Source organism: Anolis sagrei, chromosome 13, assembly GCF_037176765.1.
Source record: "Anolis sagrei isolate rAnoSag1 chromosome 13, rAnoSag1.mat, whole genome shotgun sequence".
NCBI classification, from domain to species: Eukaryota; Metazoa; Chordata; class Lepidosauria; order Squamata; family Dactyloidae; genus Anolis; species Anolis sagrei.
The window spans coordinates 5,659,303-5,684,701 of NC_090033.1; the positions used below are offsets into that span (position 1 = coordinate 5,659,303).

Sequence of the window (25,399 nt, forward strand, 5' to 3'; positions counted from 1 at the left end):
ATATTGTATTATATCCCAATCTGTTAGGAATGGTGGGAGCTGCAGTCCACAAACAAACCCAAAGTCCCATTCATTCTTTCATTCATTCATTCATAAAATAGAGCAAAAGAGAGAGAGCCATGAGTAGCCCCGCCCACCCCTTAGCAACGCCAGCCCCGCCCCCTAGCAACGCCGCCTGTCCCTTTCTGAAATCACCCCTCGCCACGCCCCCGCGCGCCCAGCCAATCCGGGAGGACGCCGGCGACACGCCCCCTTCGAGCCCCAGAGAGCGGCGTCGCGTGACTCGCTGGGCGGCCGCGCATGCGCAGTGCGTCGCCGTCCTCCAGGAGCCGGGAGAAGAGCCGGAGGGAGGAGGAGATCCGCCAAGGAAGATGGCCGGGAGCGCCCCAGAGAAGAGCACGCTGCTCCACCTCTTCGCCGGAGGGTGAGCCCCGCTTCCCAAGGACCCTTCCCTCCCTCCCTCCCAGCCAGCCCTTCCCCCCTCCTCCTGCCATTCATTCTCTGCTCCTGGGTGAACTACAACTCCCAGAAATGGAAACTCAGTCCAGTAAAACCCCCTCCAGTCATCAAATGTAGGCCTACCCGGTCTGTGTGCCAAGTCTGGTCCAGATCCATGCAAATTCCACACCAATGGAGAGTCAGAAACACTGGGGTGTCTGTGGTGGAGGAAACACATGCATGTTTGGTCCAGATCCATCATGGTTTGGGTTCACAGTGCTCTCTGGATGTATTTATTGATTTTATTTGTTTATTTACGACATATATACGCCACCCTTCTCACCCCGAAGGGGACTCAGAGCGGCTTACGTGATATATATATATATATATACATAGGTAAAGGAATAGATATTATATTATTGTATACTATTAATTATATTATATTATATCTTTTATTATATTATGTTATATTATTATTATATTGTTATTATATTATTATTTTATTGTTTTATATTATATTATTATACTGTTATTATATTATATTATATTATACTGTTATTATATTATATTATTATATTATATCATTATATTATATTTATTTTTTATTCTTTTATATTATAGTGTATTATATTATATTATCATATTGTTATTATATTATACTCTTATTATTTTATTCTTTTATATTACATTATTATTATTATTATATTGTTACTATATTATATTATTATATTATTCATTTATATTATTATATTATATTATCATATTGTTATTATATTATTATATTATTTTTATTACATTATAGTATTATATTATATTATTATAATATCATATTGTTATATTACATTATTATAATATTTTTATTTTATATTATTATATTGTCATATTGTTATTATATGATTTAATTATATTACTATATTGTTATTATATTATTTTATTATTTTATATTATTACGTTATTTTTATATTATCATATTGTTATATTATATTATATTTTCTTTTATATTATTATATTATTATTTTATTATTTTATATTATTATATTATATTATTAGGATGAACTACAACTCCCACAAATCAAGGTGAATTTCCCCCAAAGACCTCCAATATATTTTACTCGTCACGAGGGCTCTGTGTACCAAGTTTGGTCCAATTCTGTCTTTGGTGGAGTTCAGAGTGCCCATTGATTGCAGGTGAACTATAAATCCTGGTACCTACAACTCCAAAATGCTCAGGGCTGTTCCCCTCAAAATGCACCAGTGTTCAGATTTGGGCATATCGAGCATGCGTCCAAGTTTGGTCCCGATCGATCATTGTTTGGGTCCATCGTGCGCTCTGGATGTGGGTGAACTACAACTCCCTCAAATCAAGGTAAATTAAGGTGAATTTCCCCCAAAGTCTTCCAATATTCTTTACTCGTCATGAGGGCTCTATGTACCAAGTTTGGTCCAATTCTATCTTTGGTGGAGTTCAGAGTGTTTATTGATTGTAGGTGAACTATAAATCCCAGTCCCTACAACTCCAAAATGCCCAGGCCAATTCCCCTCAAAACGCACCAGTATTCAGATTTGGGTCTTATCGGGTATGCATGCCAAGTTTAGTCCTGATCCATCATTGTTTGGATCCATCGTGCGCTCTGGTTGTAGGTGAACTACAACTCCCCTAAACCCCTCCAAAGATCCCTAGCATTTTTGGTTGGTCATGGGGGTTCTGTGTGCCAAGTTATTTCCAGGTTCATTGTTGGTGGAGTTCAGAGTGCTGTTCTTAGATTTGCAGGTGAACTATACATCCCAGTAAACTACAATTCCTACAAAAATCAAGGTGAATTCTCCCCAAACCTCTCTAGTTGCTCATCAATTCCTCTGTTTGCTGTGCGCCATAGAAAAGAATAGGAAAGAGTGAAGGGAGAGGCAGTGGGCGGAGTCATGCCAATTCCATACCAGTAGAAAGAGTCAGAAACACTGAGATGTCTGTGGTGGAGGAAACATATAAAGAAAGACTGGGATGTCTGCGGTGGAGGAAACACATAAAAGAAACTGGGATGTCTGTGGTGGAGGAAACATACAAGAAACACTGAGATGTCTGTGGTGGAGGAGACACATAAAAACACTGAGAAGTCTGTGGTGGAGGAAACACATAAAAGAAACACTGTGTTGTCTGTGGTGGAGGAAACTCGAAAAAGAAACACTAGGATGTCTGTGGTGAAAGAAACATATAAAAGAAACACTGGGATGTCTGCGGTGGAGGAAGCTCATAAAAGAAACACTGGAAAGTCTGTGGTGGAGGAAGCACATAAAAGAAACACTGGGATGTCTGTGGTGGAGGAGACACAAAAAAGAAACTGGGATGTCTGTGGTGGAGGAAACACATAAAAGAAACTGAGATGTCTATGGTGGAGGAAACACGTAAAAGAAGCACTGGGATATCCGCAGTGGAGGAAACACATAAAAGAAACTGAGATGTCTATGGTGGAGGAAACACGTAAAAGAAGCACTGGGATATCCGCGGTGGAGGAAACACAAAAAAGAAACTGGGATATCTGTGATGGAGGAGAAACAAAAGAAACACTGGGATGTCTGTGGTGAAAGAAACATGTAAAAGAAACACTGGGATGTCTGTGGTGGAGGAAACACAAAAAGAAACACTGGGATGTCTGTGGTGGAGGAAACACATAAAAGAAACTGAGATGTCTATGGTGGAGGAAACACGTAAAAGAAGCACTGGGATATCCGCGGTGGAGGAAACACAAAAAAGAAACTGGGATGTCTGTGGTGGAGGAAACACATAAAAGAAACTGAGATGTCTATGGTGGAGGAAACACGTAAAAGAAGCACTGGGATATCCGCAGTGGAGGAAACACATAAAAGAAACTGAGATGTCTATGGTGGAGGAAACACGTAAAAGAAGCACTGGGATATCCGCAGTGGAGGAAACACAAAAAAGAAACTGGGATGTCTGTGGTGGAGGAAACACTGGGATGTCTGTGGTGGAGGAAACACATAAAAGAAACTGAGATGTCTATGGTGGAGGAAACACGTAAAAGAAGCACTGGGATATCCGCAGTGGAGGAAACACAAAAAAGAAACTGGGATGTCTGTGGTGGAGGAAACACAAGAAACACTGGGATATCTGTGATGGAGGAGAAACAAAAGAAACACTGGGATGTCTGTGGTGAAAGAAACATGTAAAAGAAACTGGGATGTCGGTGGTGGAGGAACCACATAAAAGAAACACTGGGATGTCTGTGGTGGAGGACACACATAAAAGAAACACTGGGATGTCTGTGGTGAAAGAAACATGTAAAAGGAACACTGGGATGTCTGTGGTGGAGGAACCACATAAAAGAAACACTGGGATGTCTGTGGTTGAGGAGACAAAATAAACACTGGGATGTCTGTGGTGGAGGAGACACCTAAAAGAAACAACCAGGGACAGCTAAATACCTCTCAACAAAGGGTTCCCCCAGGCAGTAAGAAACTACACTTTGCTAGGCCATTAAATGCGAATCTGGGTGGCCAATTGAAACATTCACAACTCCCCCAAGGATGATGGGTGTCGTAGTCCAACACACTTGGAGAAATTGGAGAAGTTTATGTATTGTAAACGTATCGTCGGCATTGTTTGATCTGTGAAGGGAATGGACCTCGGGTGTGCGTACGGTTGTTGACTCCTCTCTTTTCCCACTTTAGCCTTTCTTTTGCTGAGAACGAGGCTCGTTTCCCTCCTTTGAATGCACAATTGTGATATTTTCGGCACACCACATTTTGAACTGTTGTGTTTTTGTGTCCCAAACTTCCAGTAATTGCTTCATAAATGCCTCTAGCAGAGCGAAGTAGAGGAAAGAGGTCTATTTCTGGGAGCAGCGTGTTGTGTATTCGTGGGAGAATATTGTTGTTTACTTCCTTTTCATGAATATGATGTGCAGCTGGGATCTAAGTCGGTTTACACAATTTAGTTTACAAAGTTTATAACTTTGCAGGGTAAACTACAACTCCCACTATGGTGAGACATTTCCCTCAAACTCCTCCAGTAGGTTGAGTCAGATATGGGGGTTTTGTGTACCGGGTTTAGTCCAGGTCCACTATTGGTGGAGGTCACAATTTCTATGGTTGTGGGTGAACTACAACTCCCACTATGGTGAGACACTCCCCTCAAACCCCTCCAGTAGGTTGAGTCAGATATGGGGGTTTTGTGTGCGTAGTTTGGTCCGGGTCCGTCATCGGTGGAGGTCATAGTTTCTCTGGTTGTGGGTGAACTACAACTCCCACTATGGTGAGACATTTCCCTCAAACTCCTCCAGTAGGTTGAGTTAGATATGGGGGTTTTCTGTGCGCAGTTTGATCCAGGTCCGTCATCGGCGGAGGTCATAGTTTCTCTGGTTGTGGGTGAACTACAACTCCCAGTTCTCCCCAAACCCCTCCAGTCATCAAATTTTGGCATATCAGGTGTGTGTGCCTAGTTTTATGTTCATAACAACAACAGCAATAATAATAATAATAGTAATAATAATGATAATAATAATATATCACACATCCTAGTAGACACTGGGACCATCTTGACTGGCATTTACCAGTCTATTATTTATTATTGTTGTTATTTAAACACAACAAGATTAGTAAACATTAAACAAGATCACTCTGCTGGTTGTTGTATTGGATCACACGTCTAGGACTGTGTGATGTATCGGCGAATAATGCGTGGAGATCCCAGTAGGGTGGCCTTTTGCAGCTGAAAGGCGGTGATTTTTTCAGCGCGGATTGTTTTTGAGTCCAGGCCAAGGTCTTTAGGCACTGCACCCAGTGTGCCGATCACCACTGGGACCACCTTGACTGGCTTGTCTTCTTCTTCTTGTTGTTGTTATTATTATTATTAGAAACACAACAAGGTTAGTAAACAGTAAACAATATCACTGTGCTGGTTGTTGTATTGGATCACACGTCGGACCTTTCCCAAGTGTCTAGGACTGTGTGATGTATTGGTGAATAATGTGTGCAGATCCCAGTAGGGTGGCCTTTTTCAGCTGACAGGTGGTGATTTTTTTCAGCGCGGATTGTTTTTGAGTCCAGGCCAAGGTCTTTAGGCACTGCACCCAGTGTGCCGATTACCACTGGGACCACCTTGACTGGCTTGTCTTCTTGTTGTTGTTGTTGTTATTATTATTATTATTATTATTATTAGAAACACAACAAGGTTAGTAAACAGTAAACAAGATCACTCTGCTGGCTGTTGTATTGGATCACACGTCGGACACTTCCCAAGTGTCTAGGACTATGTGATGTATTGGTGAATAATGTGTGCAGATCCCAGTAGGGTGGCCTTTTGCAGCTGACAGGTGATGATTTTGTCAGCGCTGATTGTTTTTGAGCCCAGGCCAAGGTCTTTAGGCACTGCACCCAGTGTGCCAATCACCACTGGGACCACCTTGACTGGCTTGTACCAAAGTCTGTTATTATTATTATTATTATTATTATTATTATTAGAAACACAACAAGGTTAGTACACAGCAAAGAAGATCACTCTGCTGGTTGTATTATTATTATTATTATTATTATTATTATTATTTCTCTTAAAGAGCTCTCCTCGGGCTAAAACCACCACCCTAAGGGGATGATAGGCATCGTAGTATAACATATTTCACCTTCTTTGAAATATGATGCTTAGTGTTTTCGTCAGAGCTCTTGTTTCAACCCTGGTTCCCGGAATGACGGAATGACGTGTGTCTGTTTCGTGTGGTTGGATGTCTTACTCATACTGGAATCCCCACGCAAGGACTTCCGTTGCTTCGGGCTCCTCGGTTTCCTTTACCTTGCGCACTCTTTTATGTTTTGATGCTCACATCAAAGTGTTTGACTGCAGGGCATGCTGACGGTCATTACATCAAGGCTTGCGTCTTGCAAGACCCTGAATTTCAGTCTTCCTTTAATTCCTCTGCTATTGTTGACACGCCGCCGGAGTTTCCTTTTCGAGGGACTGCATCGCAGCGGCACAACAGAGCATTAATGCTTTGCGCAGGCTGTTGTTCCCTGAGCGGGGGTCTTTTTGCTGCACGCTGCTTTCTGCAAACCAAGATCTATGTGCGGGTGAATGCTGACGGAGCAGCTATCAAAGTGCTGCAATGCACAACGTTTGGGAAAATCGGTGCTCTTTCCAAATATGAAGCACTCGTAGCAAATATGAAACACTGAGATGTTTGTGGTGGAGGAAACACATAAAAGAAACACTGGTGTGTCTGTGGTGGAGGAAACACATAAAAAAAACACTGAGATGACCAAACATCCTTGCAGATATAGCAAGCCATGAGTTGTTTTAGAAGAGATAGCTCAAGTTTTGCAAGGCCTCAAAGGGATTTGCTGGTGTGGGCCTCCTTCCAGCCTTGCACATGCGCATTCTCCCCCGCCTGCACATGCGCATTCTGAACTCCACCAAGGATAGAATTCTGTCAAACTTCCCACATAGAAACCAAATGCCTTGAAAGGATTTGCTGGTTCGAGCATCCCTCCAGCCTTGCACGCTCTCCCTCGCCCGCACATGCGCATTCTGAACTCCACCAAGGATAGAATTGGGTCAGACTTCACACACAGAACACCCAAGTCTCAAAGGGACTTGCTGGTGTGAGCCTCCCTCCAGCCTCACATGCTCTCCATCGCCCGCACATGCACATTCCAAACTCCACCAATGATACAATTGGGTCAAACTTCCCACAGAGAATCCCCATACCTCGAAGGGACTTGGTGGTGCGAGCCTCCCTCCAGCCTTGCACGCTCTCCCTCACCCACACATGTGCATTCTGAACTCCACCAAGGATAGAATTGGGTCAAATTTTCCACACAGAACCCCCATGTCTCGAAGGGACTTTCTGGTGTGAGCCTTCCTCCAGCCTCACACGCTCTCCCCCACCTGCACATGCGCATTCTGAACTCCACCAAGGATAAAATTGGGTCAGATTTCCCATGCAGAACCCCCATGCCTTGAAGGGACTTGCTGGTGAGAGCCTCCCTCCAGCCTCGCACGCTCTCCCTCGCCCGCACATTCTGAACTCCACCAAGAATAGAATTCGGTCAGACTTCCCACACATAAACCCAATGACTTGAAGGGACTTGCTGGTGCGAGCCTTCCTCTTGTTGGTGCGAGCATTCTGAACTCCACCAACTATAGAATTGGGTCAAACTTTCCACACAAAACCCCCATGCCTCAAAAGAACTTGCTGGTGCGAGCTTTCCTCCAGCCTCGCACACTTTCCTTCACCTGCACATCTGAACTCCACCAAGGATAGAATTGGGTCAGACTTCCCACACAGAACCCCCAAGTCTCAAAGGGACTTCCTGGTGCGAGCCTTCCTCCAGCCTCGCACACTGTCCCTCACCCGCACATGCGCATTCTGAACTGCACCAACTATAGAATTGGGTCAAACTTCCCACAGAGAATCCTCATGCATCAAAGGAACTTGCTGGTGCGAGCCTCCCTCCAGCCTCGCACACTCTCCCTCACCCCACACATGTGCATTCTGAACTTCACCAAGGATAGAATTGGGTCAGACTTCCCACACAGAACCCCCAAGTCTCAAAGGGACTTTCTGGTGCGAGCCTCCCTCCAGCCTCGCACACTCTCCCTCACCCACACATGTGCATTCTGAACTCCACCAAGGATAGAATTGGGTCAAACTTTCCACACAAAACCCCCATGTCTCGAAGGGACTTGCTGGTGTGAGCCTCCCTCCAGCCTCACATGCTCTCCATTGCCTGCACGTGCACATTCCGAACTCCACCAACGATACAATTGGGTCAAACTTCCCACAGAGAATCCCCATACCTCGAAGGGACTTGGTGGTGCGAGCCTCCCTCCAGCCTTGCAGGCTCTCCCTCACCCACACATGTGCATTCTGAACTCCACCAAGGATAGAGTTGGGTCAAACTTTCCACACAAAACCCCCATGTGTCAAAGGGACTTTCTGGTGTGAGCCTCCCTCCAGCCTCGCACGCTCTCCCTCACCCACACATGTGCATTCTGAACTCCACCAAGGATAGAGTTGGGTCAAACTTCCCACATAGAACCCACATGCCTCGAAGGGACTTGATGGTGCGAGCCTCCCTCCAGCCTCACCCGCTCTCCTTCACCCGCACATGCACATTCCGAACTCCAGGAACGATAGAGTTGGGATAAACTTCCCACACAGAAACCCAATGCTTTGAAGGGATTTGCTGGTGCGGGCCTCCCTCCAGCCTCGCACACTCTCCCTCACCTGCACAGTCTGAACTCCACCAAGGATAGACTTGGGTCAAACTTCCCACACAGAAACCCAATGCCTTGAAGGGACTTGCTGGTGCGGGCGTCTTTCCAGACTCACACACCCCCACCCGCACATGAGCATTCTGAACTCCACCAACGATGGAATTGTGTCAAACTTCCCACACAGAACCTCCATGTCTCAAAGGGACTTGCTGGTGTGAGCCTCCCTCCAGCCTCACATGCTCTCCCTTACCCTGCACATGTGCATTCTGAACTCCACCAAGGATAGAATTGGGTCAGACTTCCCACACAGAACACCCAAGTCTCAAAGGGACTTGGTGGTGCGAGCCTCCCTCCAGCCTCGCATACTCTCCCTCACCCACACATGCGCATTCTGAACTCCACCAATGATAGACTTGGGTCAAACTTCCCACACAGAACCCCAATGCCTTGAAGGGACTTGCTGGTGCGAACCTCCCTTCAGCCTCGCACGCTCTCCCTTGCCCACCCATGCTCTCCCTCACCTGCACAGTCTGAACTCCACCAAGGATAGACTTGGGTCAAACTTCCCACACAGAAACCCAATGCCTTGAAGGGACTTGCTGGTGCGGGCGTCTTTCCAGACTCACACGCTCCCACCCGCACATGTGCATTATGAACTCCACCAACGATACAATTGGGTCAAACTTCCCAGAGACAACTCCCATGTCTCAAAGGGAGGCTGGAGGGAGCTCGCACCAGCAAGTCCGTTTGAGGCATGGGGGTTCTGTGTGGGAAGTTTGACCCAATTCTATCATTAGTGGAGTTCACAATGCGCATGTGCGGGTGAGGGAGAGCGTGTGAGGCTGGAGGAAGGCTCACACCAGCCTCGCATGCTCTCCCTTGCCTTCTGAACCCCACCAACGATAGAATTGGGTCAAACTTCCCACATAGAACCCCCATGTCTCAAAGGGACTTGCTGGTGTGAGCCTCCCTCCAGCCGCACACGCTCTCCCTCACCCACACATGCGCATTCTGAACTCCACCAAGGATAGAATTGGGCCAAACTTCCCACATACAACTATCATGCCTTGAAGGGACTTGCTGGTGCAAGTCTTCCTCCAGCCTCACATGCTCTCCCTTGCCCGCACATGCCCCTCTGAAACCCCCTCAAGACCCCCCCAAATGCCCACCCTTTCTTCCTCGGCTTTTGTTTCTGGCGTCTCAATTTCCGCATGACCCCAAACGGTGACTTTGTCCGAAGGAGCTATAAAAAGCCCGCGGCCGAAGAAGAAGAAGAAGGGCTTAGTCACGGAAGCGTCTTTGTGCCTATTTCCCTAATTGAGATAATCTCGTAGCTGGGTTGCCCGATTGGAGCCGGTCCTCAGAGCGGGAGCTTATGTAACCGGCTGTTCGGAGAGTTCATTCGCGGGTTGAATGGGTTGTGAGTGTTTAGGAGTGCTGGGGTGTCTGTGGTGGAGGAAACACATGAAAGTTTGGTCCAGATCCATCATTGTTTAGGTTCACAGTGCGCTCTGGATGTAGGTGAATTTCATATTTCATACTCAGTTGTGTGGGAGTCCTGGGGTGTCTGTGGTGGAGGAAACACATGGAAGTGTGGTCCAGATCCATCATTGTTGAGGTTCAGAGTGCGCTCTGGATGTGGGTGAATTTCATATTTCATACTTAGATGTGTGGGAGTGCTGGGGTGTCTGTGGTGGAGGAAACACATGAAAGTTTGGTCCGGATCCATCATTGTTTAGGTTCACAGTGCGCTCCGGATGTGGGTGAATTTCATATTTCATACTCAGTTGTGTGGGAGTGCTGGGGTGTCTGTGGTGGAGGAAACACATGAAAGTTTGGTCCATTGTTGAGGTTCACAGTGCGCTCTGGATGTAGGTGAAGTATGTAATATTTCATACTTAGATGCGTGGGAGTGTTGGGGTGTCTGTGGTGGAGGAAACACATGGAAGTGTGGTCCAGATCCATCATTGTTTGGGTTCACAGTGCGCTCTGGATGTAGGTGAATTTCATATTTCATACTTAGATGCGTGGGAGTGTTGGGGTGTCTGTGGTGGAGGAAACACATCGAAGTTTGGTCCAGATCCATCATTGTTTAGGTTCACAGTGCGCTCTGGATGTAGGTGAATTTCATATTTCATACTTAGATGTGTGGGAGTGCTGAGGTGTCTGTGGTGGAGGAAACACATGAAAGTTTGGTCCAGATCCATCATTGTTGAGGTTCACAGTGTGCTCTGGATGTAGGTGAATTTCATATTTCATACTGAAATTCCATTTCTTTCTGCTATTCGATGCTTGTTGTTTTGCTTGTTGGCCTTTCCAGGTGCGGAGGGACGGTTGGCGCCATCTTCACCTGCCCATTGGAGGTCATCAAAACGCGTCTCCAGTCGTCAAAGTTGGCCCTCAGGGCCGTCTATTATCCTCAGGTGCAGCTGGGGACCATCAGCGGCGAAGGAGTGGTCCGGCCCACCTCTGTGTCCCCGGGACTCGTTCGGGTTCTCAAGTGAGTATGGCTTCCTTCCAAGAGGGCCTTCATAGCGTTAGTCTCAACCCGAGTGAATCCATGAGATTGACCTTTGGGGTTGTGAGCTGCCTTGAATCCATTGTTTGGGTTCAATGGGATGTCTGTGGTGGAGGAAACACACAAATGTTTGCTCCAGATCCATCATTGTTTGGGTTCACAGTGCACTCTGGATGTAGGTGAACTACAACTCCTCTAAATCCCTCCAAAGAATTCCAGTATGTTTTATTGGTTATGAGGGTTAAGGAGGAGGCAGTGGACGGGGTCTTGTAAATTCCACACCAGTGGAGAGAGTCAGAAGCACTGGGGTGTCTGTGGTGGAGGAAACACATAAAAGAAACACATAAAAGAAACACTGGGGTGTCTGTGGTGGAGGAAACACTGTAACCTGCAATGTCATTGGAGGGAGGGCTGTTGGTTTCTCCTTCGAAGTGGGAGCTATAGCTGTTTCTGGAAGTGGAAGTGGACACCCCAGAGACATCCACATATACATATTTTCATTATTATTATTATTATTATTATTATTATTATTATTAAACTTTATTTGTACCCCGCTAGCATCTCCGAAGGATTCGATGCGGTTTACACAGGCCAAGGCCTCACAACAACATAACAATACAATCTAAGCAAATCAACAATTAAAACAAATAAGCAAAATAACAACAGGCAAAAGCAGTACACTAAAAACACAATAAAACTGGGCCAGGCCAGAGTAATGGGTACAAGAATTAAAAGTGCTGATGTGACAGGAGGTGTATATGAGGCTTCTAGGGCAGGTGCGATGTGCAGCAGTCATTGGTTCTGGTAAAGTGCTTATGGGACTTGGTAGTGGGGATTTCCTACTCTGGGAAGGCGCATCGGAAAAGCCAGGTCTTCAGGTTCTTTCTGAAAACTGCCAATGTAGGGGCCTGTCTAAGGTCTTTGGGGAGGGTGTTCCAGAGACGGGGGGCCACCACGGAAAAGGCCCTATCCCGCGTCCCCACCAAGTGCGCTTGCGACGCAGGTGGGATCATGAGCAGGGCCTCTCCAGATGACCGAAGAGAACGCATGGGTTCATAGATGGAAATGCGGTGACGCAGGTAGGCTGGTCCCAAACCGTTCAGGGCTTTGTAGGTAAGCACCTGCACCTTAAATTGGGCTCGGAAGATAAACGGCAGCCAGTGGAGCTCCTTGAACAGGAGGGTTGACCTCTCTCTGTAAGGGGCCCCCGTTAGCATCCTAGCTGCTGATCGTTGGACCAGTTGGAGCTTCCGAGCCGTCTTCAAGGGCAGCCCCACGTAGAGCGCATTGCAGTAGTCCAATCTGGAGGTGACCAAGGCATGGGCCACTCCGGCCAGGTCCGCCTTCGCGAGGTACAGTCGCAGTTGGCGCACGAGTCTCAGCTGTGCGAAAGCCCTCCCAGACACTGCTGATGCCTGAGCCTCAAGCGTAAACGATGAATCCAGGAGGACTCCCAAACTGCGGACCTGTGGCTTCAGGGGGAGTGTAACCCCGTCCAGCACAGGGGTTATGTGTATAGATAAGGAAAATATAGTGGTACTATTGCATCCCTTGAAATTAGAAATTATAGCAGAGTACCTGTTACAGACATTACATTATTATTATTATTATTATTATTATTATTATTATTATTATTATAGAAATTATAGAAATTATAGTAGAGTACCTATTACAGCCACCACAATACTATTATATTAGTATTAGTATTGCTCCGGAAGGGCGCAACTATGCCTTCTTATGTTCGACCTTAATGCAGCATTGAGGAAAACCCTCTGCCAGGCAAAACCGCTTGGTTGACGCCAACGGGGCCAAGTGCCTTGGCAGCCAGCCTGCCTGGATTGGAACGAAATTATGTAAGAGGGAAGCCGGCAGCCTTGCATTGTCATCGGGCTGGATTTGAGTTTAAAAGGTGACTGGGATCACTGGAAACTTAGTGGGAGGAACCTAGTTGCCTGCTGTGACCTTGTTTTGCTGGTCAACATCCCAAGCCTGCTCTTGACCCTTCTCTCCCTCCTTCTGTCTCCCCCTCGCTCTGTCCTTCCAGGTCCATTTTGGAAAAAGAGGGTCCGAGGTCGCTCTTCCGGGGCCTGGGGCCAAACCTGGTCGGCGTCGCTCCCTCGAGGTACAATCCCCAAATGAGGACTTCCTTGAATTTTGAAATATTTTACGTTTTAAATCACCGTAATGTCACGAGAAGACCAAAGTTAGGTCTGAAATATTGTTGGAAATCGCAACCTTCTACAAGCCTCCTACACTAGTGATTTGTTTATATATAATTCAGATCACTTACCGTATTGTATATGTGTGTATTGGTATCCAGTTTTCCTTAACTCTATGTTGTGGGAGGGGCTGCAGACCATGTGATCAGATCTGGGACTTTTCAGGACTCAGACTCCATTTTCGAAACAGTCTGCTTTCAGACACCAGTAGAAGCAGAAGCCATTAGACTTTCAATGTCGAAACAGAAGTCAGTAGAATCAGAAGGCTTTAGAGAACAGAGACTCCATTAGACTCTCAGACCAGAGAGACTCTTTGGACTTTGGACTGTTGATCAGATCTAGGACTGTTCAGGACTCAGACTCCATTTTTGAAACAGTCTGCTTTCAGACGCCAGTAGAAGCAGAAGCCATTAGACTTTCAATGTAGAAACAGAAGTCAGTAGATCTGGGACTGTTCAGGACTCAGACTCCATTTTTAGAGTCTCACTTATCGGACATTCCATTTTATCTGACACTTTTATCCAAAATCCCCTTTTCCTACAGCCTTTCCCCTTCAAAGTCTTGCCTTGCCTTCATCCTTTGAGTGCCTGTTGTTAGTATTCTAGGTGTCTAGCACCACCTCGGACAGGTAACAGGAGACTCTGTATTATCCAACAGTTTTGTTCATCCAACATTCTGTCGGATAAGCAAAACTGTACCGTAATTCAGATTGCTTACTGTATTGTATATGTGTGTATTGGTATGCAGTTTTCCTTAACTCTATGTTGTGGGAGGGGCTGCAGACCATGTGATCACATCTGGGACTGTTCAGGACTCAGACTCCATTTTTGGAGTCTCGTTTATCCAACATTCCAGCTTATCTGACTCTTATCTCATGACCCCCTTCTGTTTCTTCTGACTTCTGTTTCTACATTGAAAGTCTAATGGCTTCTGCTTCTACTGGCGTCTGAAAGCAGACTGTTTTGAAAATGGAGTCTGAGTCCTGAACAGTCCCAGATCTGATCATATGGTCTGCAGCCCCTCCCACAACATAGAGTTATGGAAAATTGCATACCAATACACACATATACAATACAGTAATACAGTAACCACTCTGAATTATAACTACTGGAGGCTTGAAGAAGGTTGCTATTTCCAACATTTTGCAACTTGAGTACTGCGGCATAATTGGCAAGACACAAGAACGGCTCTTTGCTTGCCAAGGACTCCCCATTGAATTCCCCCCAGATGTTGCCAAACTCGTGTTTTGAACTCAGAGCCCTTTCTCTCCTGTCCCTGGCAGGGCGGTCTACTTTGCCTGTTACTCCAAAGCCAAGGAGCAGTTCAACGGCGTCTTCGTGCCAAACAGCAACCTCGTCCACATCTGCTCCGCGGGATCGGCAGGTTTGTGACCGTGGTCCGAGTCCTCACCTAGTTACACAAGCTTTGTTTCCTTCTCAGGCCAGAGAGCCCTTTGGAACAAACAAGTATCATGTTCGCCTTTTATGTAACTTGGCAGGAGGAGAGGTGTTCCCTTTTCAGAAAGAAAGCTGCCGAGGAAACTGGGTCAGGGTGAGGTGTCCAGTGGGACAGAAGGGGATGGGGTGCATTGAAACCTGGACTGGCTTGAGTTTGCAGGCTCTCTTCAGATAGGAAGGAAGGAAGGATCCTAGAGTTGGAAGGGGCACCCAAAGGCCATCTAGTCCAAGCCCTATTGATAGATGGATGGATGGATAGATGGATGATTGGATGGATGGATGGATGGATAGATAGATAGATAGATAGATAGATAGGAAGGATCCTAGAGTTGGAAGGGGCAGCCAAAGGCCATCTAGTCCAATCCCTAAAGATAGACAGAGATACATCAACAGATGATAGGATGGATGGATGGGTAGACGGATGAATAGATGGACACATAAATAGATGATAGGATGGATGGATAGATAGATAGATAGATAGGATCCTAGAGTTGGAAGGGGCAGCCAAAGGCCATCTAGTCCAATCCCTAAAGATAGATAGATAGATAGATAGAGAGACACATAAACAGATGATTGGATGTATGTATGTATGTATAGATAGACAGGAAGGAAGGAAGGATCCTAGAATTGGAAGGGGCAGCCAAAGGCCATATAGTCCAAACCCCAAAAATAGAGAGAGAGATAGACATAAATAGATGATAGCATGGATGGATGCATGGATAGGAAGGAAGGAAGGAAGGATCCTAGAGTTGGAAGGGGCAGCCAAAGGCCATCTAGTCCAATCCCCAAAAATAGATAGAGAGAGAGAGACATAAATAGATGATAAGGATGGATGGATAGATAGATAGGAAGGATCCTAGAGTTGGAAGGGGCAGCCAAAGGCCATGTAGTCCAATCCCCAAAGATAGATCGATAGAGAGAGAGAGAGAGACAGACAGACAGACAGACATAAATAGATGATAGGATGGATAGATAGACATGTAAATAGATGATAGGATGGATAAATGGATCGATCGATCGATAGGAAGGAAGGATCGTAGTGTTGGAAGGGGCAGCCAAAGACCATCTAGTCCAACCCCCAAAAATAGATAGATAAAGACACATAAACAGATGATAGGATGGATGGATGGATGGATGGATGGATGGATGGATAGATAGATAGATAGATAGATAGATAGATAGATGTCTCAATGGATGGATGGATGGATGGATGGATAGATGGATGGATGGATGGATGGATGGATGGATGGATGGATAGATGGATGGATGGATAGATGGATGGATGGATGTCTCAGTGGATGGATGGATGGATGGATGGATGGATGGATGGATAGATAGATAGATAGATAGATAGATGTCTCAGTGGATGGATGGATGGATGGATGGATGGATGGATGGATAGATGGATGGATGGATAGATGGATGGATGGATGTCTCAGTGGATGGATGGATGGATGGATGGATGGATGGATAGATAGATAGATAGATAGATAGATGTCTCAGTGGATGGATGGATGGATGGATAGATAGATGGATGGATGGATGGATGGATGGATGTCTCAGTGGATGGATGGATGGATGGATAGATAGATAGATAGATAGATAGATAGATGTCTCAGTGGATGGATGAATGGATGGATAGATAGATAGATGTCTCAGTGGATGGATGGATGGATGGATGGATGGATAGATAGATCGATAGATGTCTCAGTGGATGGATGGATAGCTAGATAGCTAGATAGATAGATAAACAGATGATAGGAAGGATGGATAGGAAGGAAGGATCCTACAGTTGGAAGGGGCACCCAGAGGCCATCCAGTCCAACCCCTGAAGATAGATAGATCGAGATAGACACATAAATAGAAGATAGATAGATAGATAGATAGGAAACATTTGCAAAATTAAGTAAGTGTTTAAATGAGAAAAATCTGAAGCTTAAAAAATTCAGTCTTGCCCATCAGTGCCACCTAGAGGCTTTCATGGGCATTGCATATAGATTTGCAGAATATCTTTGCAATTCATTGAACACCAAGTCGTTGTCCTTTGGTTTGTTTGTTTTGTAAACTCATCTTTGCACTTCGCCTTGTGAACAGTTTCCTTTCCTCCCTTTTGTTTATTCGCGTTGCAGCCTTTATCACAAATTCTCTGATGAACCCCATCTGGATGGTAAAAACGAGAATGCAGCTGGAAAGGAGGTAAGGGAGAATCATGTGTTTGGTGGAGGGGAAGGGCCAGAGTTTGCTCTAGGCCCGATATCATGCCCGCCGTCCTTTCCCCGTTCCTTCCAGGGTCAGGGGATCCAAGCAGATGAACACCCTGCAGTGCGCCAGGTACGTCTACCGGACGGAGGGCGTCCGGGGCTTCTACCGCGGCCTCACCGCCTCCTACGCCGGCATCTCCGAGACCATCATCTGCTTCGCCATCTACGAGCGGCTCAAGAAGTACGTCACCGACGCCCCGCTGGGCCCGTCCCTTCCCACCGGCCCCGAAAGGACCTCCACCAACTTCTTTGGGCTCATGATGGCCGCGGCCGTCTCCAAGGGATGCGCCTCGTGCATCGCCTACCCACACGGTACGACGCCAGCCAGAGTAGAATAATAAACGTACTAATAATCAATAATAAATATTATTATAATAAATAGAGTAAAATAATATAAGTAATAAAAATAATAATAGTAAAATAATAAATATTATAATAATAATAAATAGAGTAAAATAATAAATGTAATAAATATTATAATAGAGTAAAATAATAAATAATAAAAATATTAATAGTAAAATAATAAATAGATAAAATAATAAATGTAATAAAAATAATAATAGTAAAATAATAAATATTATTATAATAATAAAGAGTAAAATAATAAATGTAATTAAAATAATAGTAAAATAATAAATATTGTTATTATAATAAATAGAATAAAATAATAAATGTAATAAAATAATAATAGTAAAATAATAAATATTATTATAATAATAAAGAGTAAAATAATAAATGTAATTAAAATAATAGTAAAATAATAAATATTGTTATTATAATAAATAGAATAAAATAATAAATGTAATAAAATAATAATAGTAAAATAATAAATATTATAATAAATAGAGTAAAATAATAAATGTAATAAAAATAATAATAGTAAAGTAATAAATAACTGACTCGTGTATAAGCAGAGGGAGTTTTTTCAGCATGAATGCTCAACTATAAGTATCTTGTTTGTATTTTGAATGCTCTGCTGTATTTTTGGGAATTTTCTATAAGTATCCTGTTTGCATTTTGGTTGCTCTGCTATATTTTTGGGAATTTTCTATAGTATCCTGTTTGTATTGTGGATGCTCTGCTATATTTTTGGGATGGGGATTTTCTATAGTATCCTGTTTGTATTTTGGATGCTCGGCTGTAATTTTGGGAATTTTTTACAGTATCCTGTTTGTATTTTGGATGCTCTGTTGTATTTTTGGGAATTTTCTATAGTATCCTGTTTGTATTTGGGATGCTCTTTTGTAGTTTTAGGAGTTTTCTATAAGTATATTGTTTGTATTTTGAATGTTCTGCTATATTTTTGGGAATTTTCTATAGTATAATGTTTGTATTTTGGATGCCCTCCTGTACTTTTGGGAGTTTTCCATAAGTATCCTGTTTGTATTTTGGATGCTCTGCGGAATTTTTGAGAATTTTCTATTGTATGCTGTTTGTATTTTGGATGCTCTTCTGTATTTTTGGGAGTTTTCCATAAGTATCCTGTTTATATTTTGGATGCCCTGCTGTATTTTTGGGAATTTTCTATAGTATCCTGTTTGTATTTTGGATGCTCTGCTATATTTTGGGGGATTTTCTGTAGTATCCTGCTTGTATTTTGGATGCTCTGCTGTATTTTTGGGAGTTTTCTATAAGTATCTTGTTTGTATTTTGGAAGTTTTCTGTAAGTATCCTGTTTGTATTTTGGATGCTCTGCTATATTTTTGGGGATTTTCTATAGAATCCTGTTTGTATTTTGGCCGCTCGGCTGTATTTTTGCAAATTTTTTACAGTATCCTGTTTGCATTTTGGATGCTCTGTTGTATTCTTGGGAATTTTCTATAAGTATCCTGTTTGTATTTTGGGTCCTCTGCTGTATTTTGAGGAGTTTTCCGTAAGTGTCCTGTTTGTATTTTGGATGCTCTGCTGTATTTTTGGGAATGTTTTTACAGTATCCTGTTTCTATTTTGGATGCTTTGTTGTATTTTGGAGAGTTTTCTATAGTATCCTGTTTGTATTTGGGATACTCTGTTGTATTTTTGGGGATTTTCTATAGTATCCTATTTGTATTTGGGATGCTCTGTTGTATTTTTGGGGATTTTCTATAAGTATCCTGTTTGTATTTGGGATGCTCTGTTGTATTTTTGGGGATTTTCTATAGTATCCTGTTTGTATTTGGGATGCTCTGTTGTATTTTTGGGGATTTTCTATAAGTATCCTGTTTGTATTTGGGATGCTCTGTTGTATTTTTGGGAATTTTCTATAAGTATCCTGTTTGTATTTGGGGTGCTCTGTTGTATTTTGGGAATTTTCTATAGTATCCTGTTTGTATTTGGGATGCTCTGTTGTATTTTTGGGGATTTTCTATAGTATCCTGTTTGTATTCGGGATGCTCTGTTGTATTTTTGGGAATTTTCTATAGTATCCTGTTTGTATTTTGGATGCTCTGCTGTATTTTTGGGAATTTTCTATAGTATCCTGTTTGTATTTTGGATGCTCTTCTGTATTTTTGGGAGTTTTCTATAAGTATCCTGTTTGTATTCGGGATGCTCTGTTGTATTTTTGGGAATTTTCTATAAGTATCCTGTTTGTATTTTGGATGCCCTGTTGTATTTTTGGGAGTTTTCTATAAGTATCCTGTTTGTATTTTGGATGCTCTGCTATATTTTTGGGAGTTTTTTATTGTATCCTGTTTGTACTTTGGATGCTCTGATGTATTTTTTTGGAGATTCCCCTAATAAATCTCTCTCCTTTTCTCCACTGCAGAGGTGATCCGGACCCGTCTCCGGGAGGAAGGGACGAAATACAAGGCGTTTGTCCAGACGGCGCGGCTGGTCTTCCGGGAGGAGGGCTACCAGGCCTTCTACCGAGGACTCTTTGCGCAGCTCATGCGGCAGATCCCCAACACGGCCATCGTCCTCTCCACCTACGAATTGATAGTCTACCTGCTGGAAGACCGGGCCAAATAGCAGGCCGAGGAGCCTCTTTGGGTTCAAATCAGACGCAGACGCAGATACGCAAAAAAACTCTTGAAACTCTGCAGGCCAGTTTCTCCACAACAAGCTGCTTCAAAGTGAATAATAATCGGGGCGAAAAGAGGCAAAGGCCCCCATTTTGTTTTGGGGTGCTTTCCGCTTCCGACCCTCACACGAATCCCTTTCCTTTGATGCTCATTTTAGTTCCCCCGTCTTTGTCTCTGTGTGTCTTTATATGTGTGTCCCTCTCTCCTTCCTTTTGGGTTTGTGTGTTATTGAAAGTTGTCACTGTTACTGTTAATTAATTATTATTAATTTTTTTTAACTTAAAGAGAAAGATGAGGTTTCAGGAATTAAACCAACTAAATTAAAAAGCCGCTATTTAACGTACAGGGATATCTCGCGTCGTCCGTAATAATAATAATAGCGATACTCATTTGTTATTTATTTCTAAGACGTCTTGAAATTCATACCTCAAAACATGTTATTTTGCAACATACATTACAATATGTCCTATGGAAAATGCTACCGATGGAGTCTCCCTTCTCTGGAGCAGAGACTGCATGGCCATCTGTTGGGTGGGATCAAATGTTGTCTTTCTTTATGGCAGAATGAGGTTGGGCTGGATGGCCTTTTGGGGTCTCTTCCAACTCAAGGATTCAATGATACTATGAATCTTAAGAGATCGAGCATATATATACATACATACATACACACATATATGATTGTATATGCCTATATTGTAAAATATAATATAGAATGCATTTGTGTAGATATTGTAATATATAGCAAATATGTTACATGTGTGATTATACGAATGCTTGTATATAAATTATATAATTTATGTCTATATTGCAAAATATATTATATAATACATATATAATAATAACGTAAGTATATTATTATATTTTCATTATTTTACATTATTATATTATTATTTTACATTATATATATATATATATATATATACACACACACACATATATATATATATATATACATAATATAAAATAATGACCATACAAGATATTATATTTTACATTATTATTTTACATTATTATATTTATATTTAAATTACATTAAATATTCTTATATATACATATATATATAATGTAGGAAATAATGTAAGATATTATTTTACATTATTATATCTATATTTAGATTAGATTAAATATTCTTTTATATATATATATATGTTAGAAATAATGTAAGATTTATTTTTCCTTATTATTTTACATTATAATATTTATATTTAGATTAAATATTCTTATATATACATATATTATAATAATGTAAGATATATTTTCTATTATTATTTTACGTTATTCTATTTATATTTAAATTATATTAAATATTCTTATACATATATATAATGTAAGAAATATTGTAAGATATATATTTTACATTATATAAATATATATTTAAATTATATTAAATATTCTATATATATGTGTTAGAAATAATGTAGGATCCATTTTTCCTTATTATTTTACATTATATTTGTATTTAAATTATATTAAATATTCATTTATATATATGCACAATAATGTAGAATAATTATTATATTTGTATTTATATTTAAATTACATTAAATTACATATTCATTTATATATATACACACAAAAATGTAAAATAATATGAAGAAATGGATCCGACATTATTTCTAACACACACATATATAGAAGAATATTTAATATAATTATTTTACAATATTATATTTGTATTTAAATTATATTAAATATTCATTTATATATATATACATACACACAATAATGTAAAATAATAATCACAATGTAAGATATATATTTACTTTATTGTTATTTTGTCTTTACATTATTATGAGATCTTACATTATTCCTATAATTTATTACATTATTATATTTCTATATATATAATAGTATAATTCACATTAATATTACTCTTATATTATTCTTACATATTATATATTACACTATTATATTTTTAATATATAATAGTATAATTCTCATTTATATTATTCTTATATATTATATATTATAATTATATATATATATATTTGTGTGTGTGTGTGAATGAAGTGGAGCTGGAGAAGCATCCCCCATTTCCCAGGGGGGCAGGAGCACGACTTGCCTGCTTCGTGCCCAGCCTGGACTGGCACCTCGTGACCAAACCCGGGCTTTTCGTGCCTTTCCCACCTGTGTGGACTCCCTCCTGGCACGACTCCGGCCTTTCACGACTCCTTCCAACGAAATGGGGAGCGGGCCCTTTAAAAGAGCCTAGAGAGGCCCTTTTCCCGCCTTGGCCGAACGTTCCACCTCTTTGCATAATCGCCTACTATTGGCCGAAGAGGCGTTGTACTCTTTTGCATATCGTCCGCCATTGGCCGAAGAGGCGCTCCACTCTCTCTTTTGCCTAATTGGCTGAAGAGGCGCTCCGCTCTTTTGCATATCGTCCGCCATTGGTCGAGAGGCGCTCCACTCTTTTGCATATCGTCCGCCATTGGTCAGTCGGACGCCCCGGAAGGAACGTTGAGGCTGACAGGATTGGCAAAGGCGGGAGAAGGGCGAGAAGGGAGGCGAGGTGTGCGGCCTGCTGCATTGGGGAGCCATGGAAGGCCTCGGTCTCGCGTGGGGAGCCTTCCCCGCCACAGCCACCGCCGCAGCCGGGATTGGAGCCGCCGCCGCCGGGGGAGCCTGGCTCTACCACGCCGCACGCAGGTCAGTCAGCCAGGGAAGGGAGGAAGGAAGGCAGGCAGGCCGGGATCCAAGGGAGAAGGACTACTATCCCTATTGTGACTGTATTCCACATTATTAGTACTATTATTATTATATTTCCAATATTATCATTCACATAATTATTGTATTTAAAATATTTCACATGATATTGAAAATATTATCCTTCACATTATTGTTATATTTAAAATATGATCATTCACATTAGAATTATATTTTAATATATTATCATTCACATGTTTAAAATATTCACATTATTGTATTTAAAATATTAGAATTCACATTATTAATATTATATTTAAAATATAATTCAGATTATTATTATATTTAATGTAATATACTTCATATTATGATTATATTTAAAATATAATTCACATTATTGTTATATTAAAAACATTATCATTCACATTACTATTATATTGAAAACATTATTCACATTAATATATTTCAAATATTATCATCCACATTGTTATTATTATATTTAAAACATAATTCACATTACTATTATATTTCAAATGTAATTCACATTATTGTTGTATTTAAAATATTTCACATGATATTGAAAATATTATCATTCACATTATTGTTGTATTTAAAATATTATCATTCACATTAGTATTTTATTTTAGTATATTATCATTCACATATTTAAAATATCATTCACATTATTGTATTTAAAATATTATTCACGTTATAAATATTATATTTAAAATATACTTCACATTAGTATTATATTTAATATAATATACTTCATATTATGATTATATTTAAAATATAATTCACATTATTGTTATATTAAAATATTATCCTTCACATTACTATTATATTTAAAATATTATCATTCATATTATATTTCAAATATAATTCCCATTACTATTATATTTAATATAATATAATTCACATTATATTGAAAATACCACATTATATTGAAAATGTTATCATTCACATTGTTATTATATTTAAAATATTATCATTCATATTATATTTAAAATATTATCCTTCATGTCATATTTCAAATATTCACATTATTACTGTATTTAAAATATTTCACATGATATTGAAAATATTATTCTTCACATTACTATTATATTTAAAATATTATCATTCGTATTATATTTCAAATATAATTCCCATGACTATTATATTTAATATAATTCACATTATATTGAAAATATTATCATTCACATTGTTATTATATTTAAAATATTATCCTTCACATTATATTTAAAATATTATCATTCACATTATTGTTGTATTTAAAATATTATCATTCATATTATATTTCAAATATCATCATTCACATTACTATTATATTTAATATAATATAATTCACATTATATTGGAAATATTCACTTTATATTGAAAATATTATCATTCACATTGTTATTACTATATTTAAAATATCAGTCACATTAGTATTATATTTTAAAATATTATCATTCACATTATTGTATTTAAAATATTAGAACTCACATTACTATTATATTTAAAATATAATTCACATTATGATTGTATTTAAAATAATATACTTGACATTATTTTCATATTTATATTGTACAGATATAATAATACCTTACATTCTTGTTATTATTATATCTTGCATTATTATTAAAATATAATAAAAACATAATATAATGATAACGTAAAGTATAATAATTTTACGCTATTATATTTTACGTTATTATATTATTATTTTACGTTACTGTGTTTATATTCTACTTTACCTCATTATTATAGTGTATTTTATTTGGCATGCCAACTTTGGTGATTTCCCCCCAAACAGTTCAATTATGTTCAGTTACTGATCAATTCCTCTGTTTGCTGTGTGCCATAGAAAAGAATAGGAAAGGGTTAGGGGAGAGGTGGGGGGGGGGGGGTGTCATGCAAATTCCACGCCAATGGAGAAAGGAACACTGGGATGTCTCTTGCTGATCAGTTCCTCTGTTTGCTGTGTGCCATAGAAAACAATGGGAAAGGGTTAAGGGAGAGGCAGTTGTCATGCAAATTCCACGTCAATTGAGGGAGAGGAACACTGGGATGTCTGTTGCTGATCCATTCCTCTATTTGCTGTGTGCCATAGGAAAAAAATAGGAAAGGATTAAGAGAGAGGCAGTTGTCATGCACCTTCCATATCAATGGAGAGAGAAAGGAACACTGGGGTGTCTCTTGCTAATCAGTTCCTCTGTTTGCTGTGTGCCATAGAAAACAATGGCAAAGGGTTAAGGGAGAGGCAGTTGTCATGCAACTTCCATATCAATGGAGAGAGAAAGGAACACTGGGGTGTCTCTTGCTAATCAGTTCCTCTGTTTGCTGTGTGCCATAGAAAACAATGGGAAAGGGTTAAGGGAGAGGCAGTTGTCATGCAACTTCCATATCAATGGAGAGAGAAAGGAACACTGGGGTGTCTCTTGCTAATCAGTTCCTCTGTTTGCTGTGTGCCATAGAAAACAATGGGAAAGGGTTAAGGGAGAGGCAGTTGTCATGCAACTTCCATATCAATGGAGAGAGAAAGGAACACTGGGGTGTCTCTTGCTAATCAGTTCCTCTGTTTGCTGTGTGCCATAGAAAACAATGGGAAAGGGTTAAGGGAGAGGCAGTTGTCATGCAACTTCCATAT

The 25,399-nt window shown here is 40.9% G+C and overlaps 2 protein-coding genes across 3 annotated transcripts in view; both read left to right on the plus strand.

Moving 5' to 3' along the window:
- Nucleotides 1–300: 300 nt before the first annotated feature.
- On the plus strand, nt 301–20,162 carry SLC25A33 (solute carrier family 25 member 33). Its single transcript, XM_060758949.2, has 7 exons — nt 301–424; nt 10,983–11,162; nt 13,225–13,302; nt 14,682–14,782; nt 16,986–17,052; nt 17,146–17,429; nt 19,863–20,162. The coding sequence occupies exons 1-7, from the start codon at nt 372–374 to the stop codon at nt 20,063–20,065; spliced, it is 966 nt and encodes a 321-aa protein (XP_060614932.2). The 5' UTR covers nt 301–371; the 3' UTR covers nt 20,066–20,162.
- A 2,261-nt stretch (nt 20,163–22,423) lies between these two features.
- The window catches only part of TMEM201 (transmembrane protein 201), a 35,401-nt gene continuing 32,425 nt past the window's right edge, over nt 22,424–25,399 (plus strand). For both annotated transcript variants that reach the window (XM_067473019.1, XM_060758948.2), the window contains exon 1: nt 22,424–22,767. In XM_067473019.1, coding sequence (XP_067329120.1) covers nt 22,658–22,767 — 110 coding nt within the window. In that variant the 5' untranslated portion in view covers nt 22,424–22,657. The remainder of the gene's footprint in view (nt 22,768–25,399) is intronic.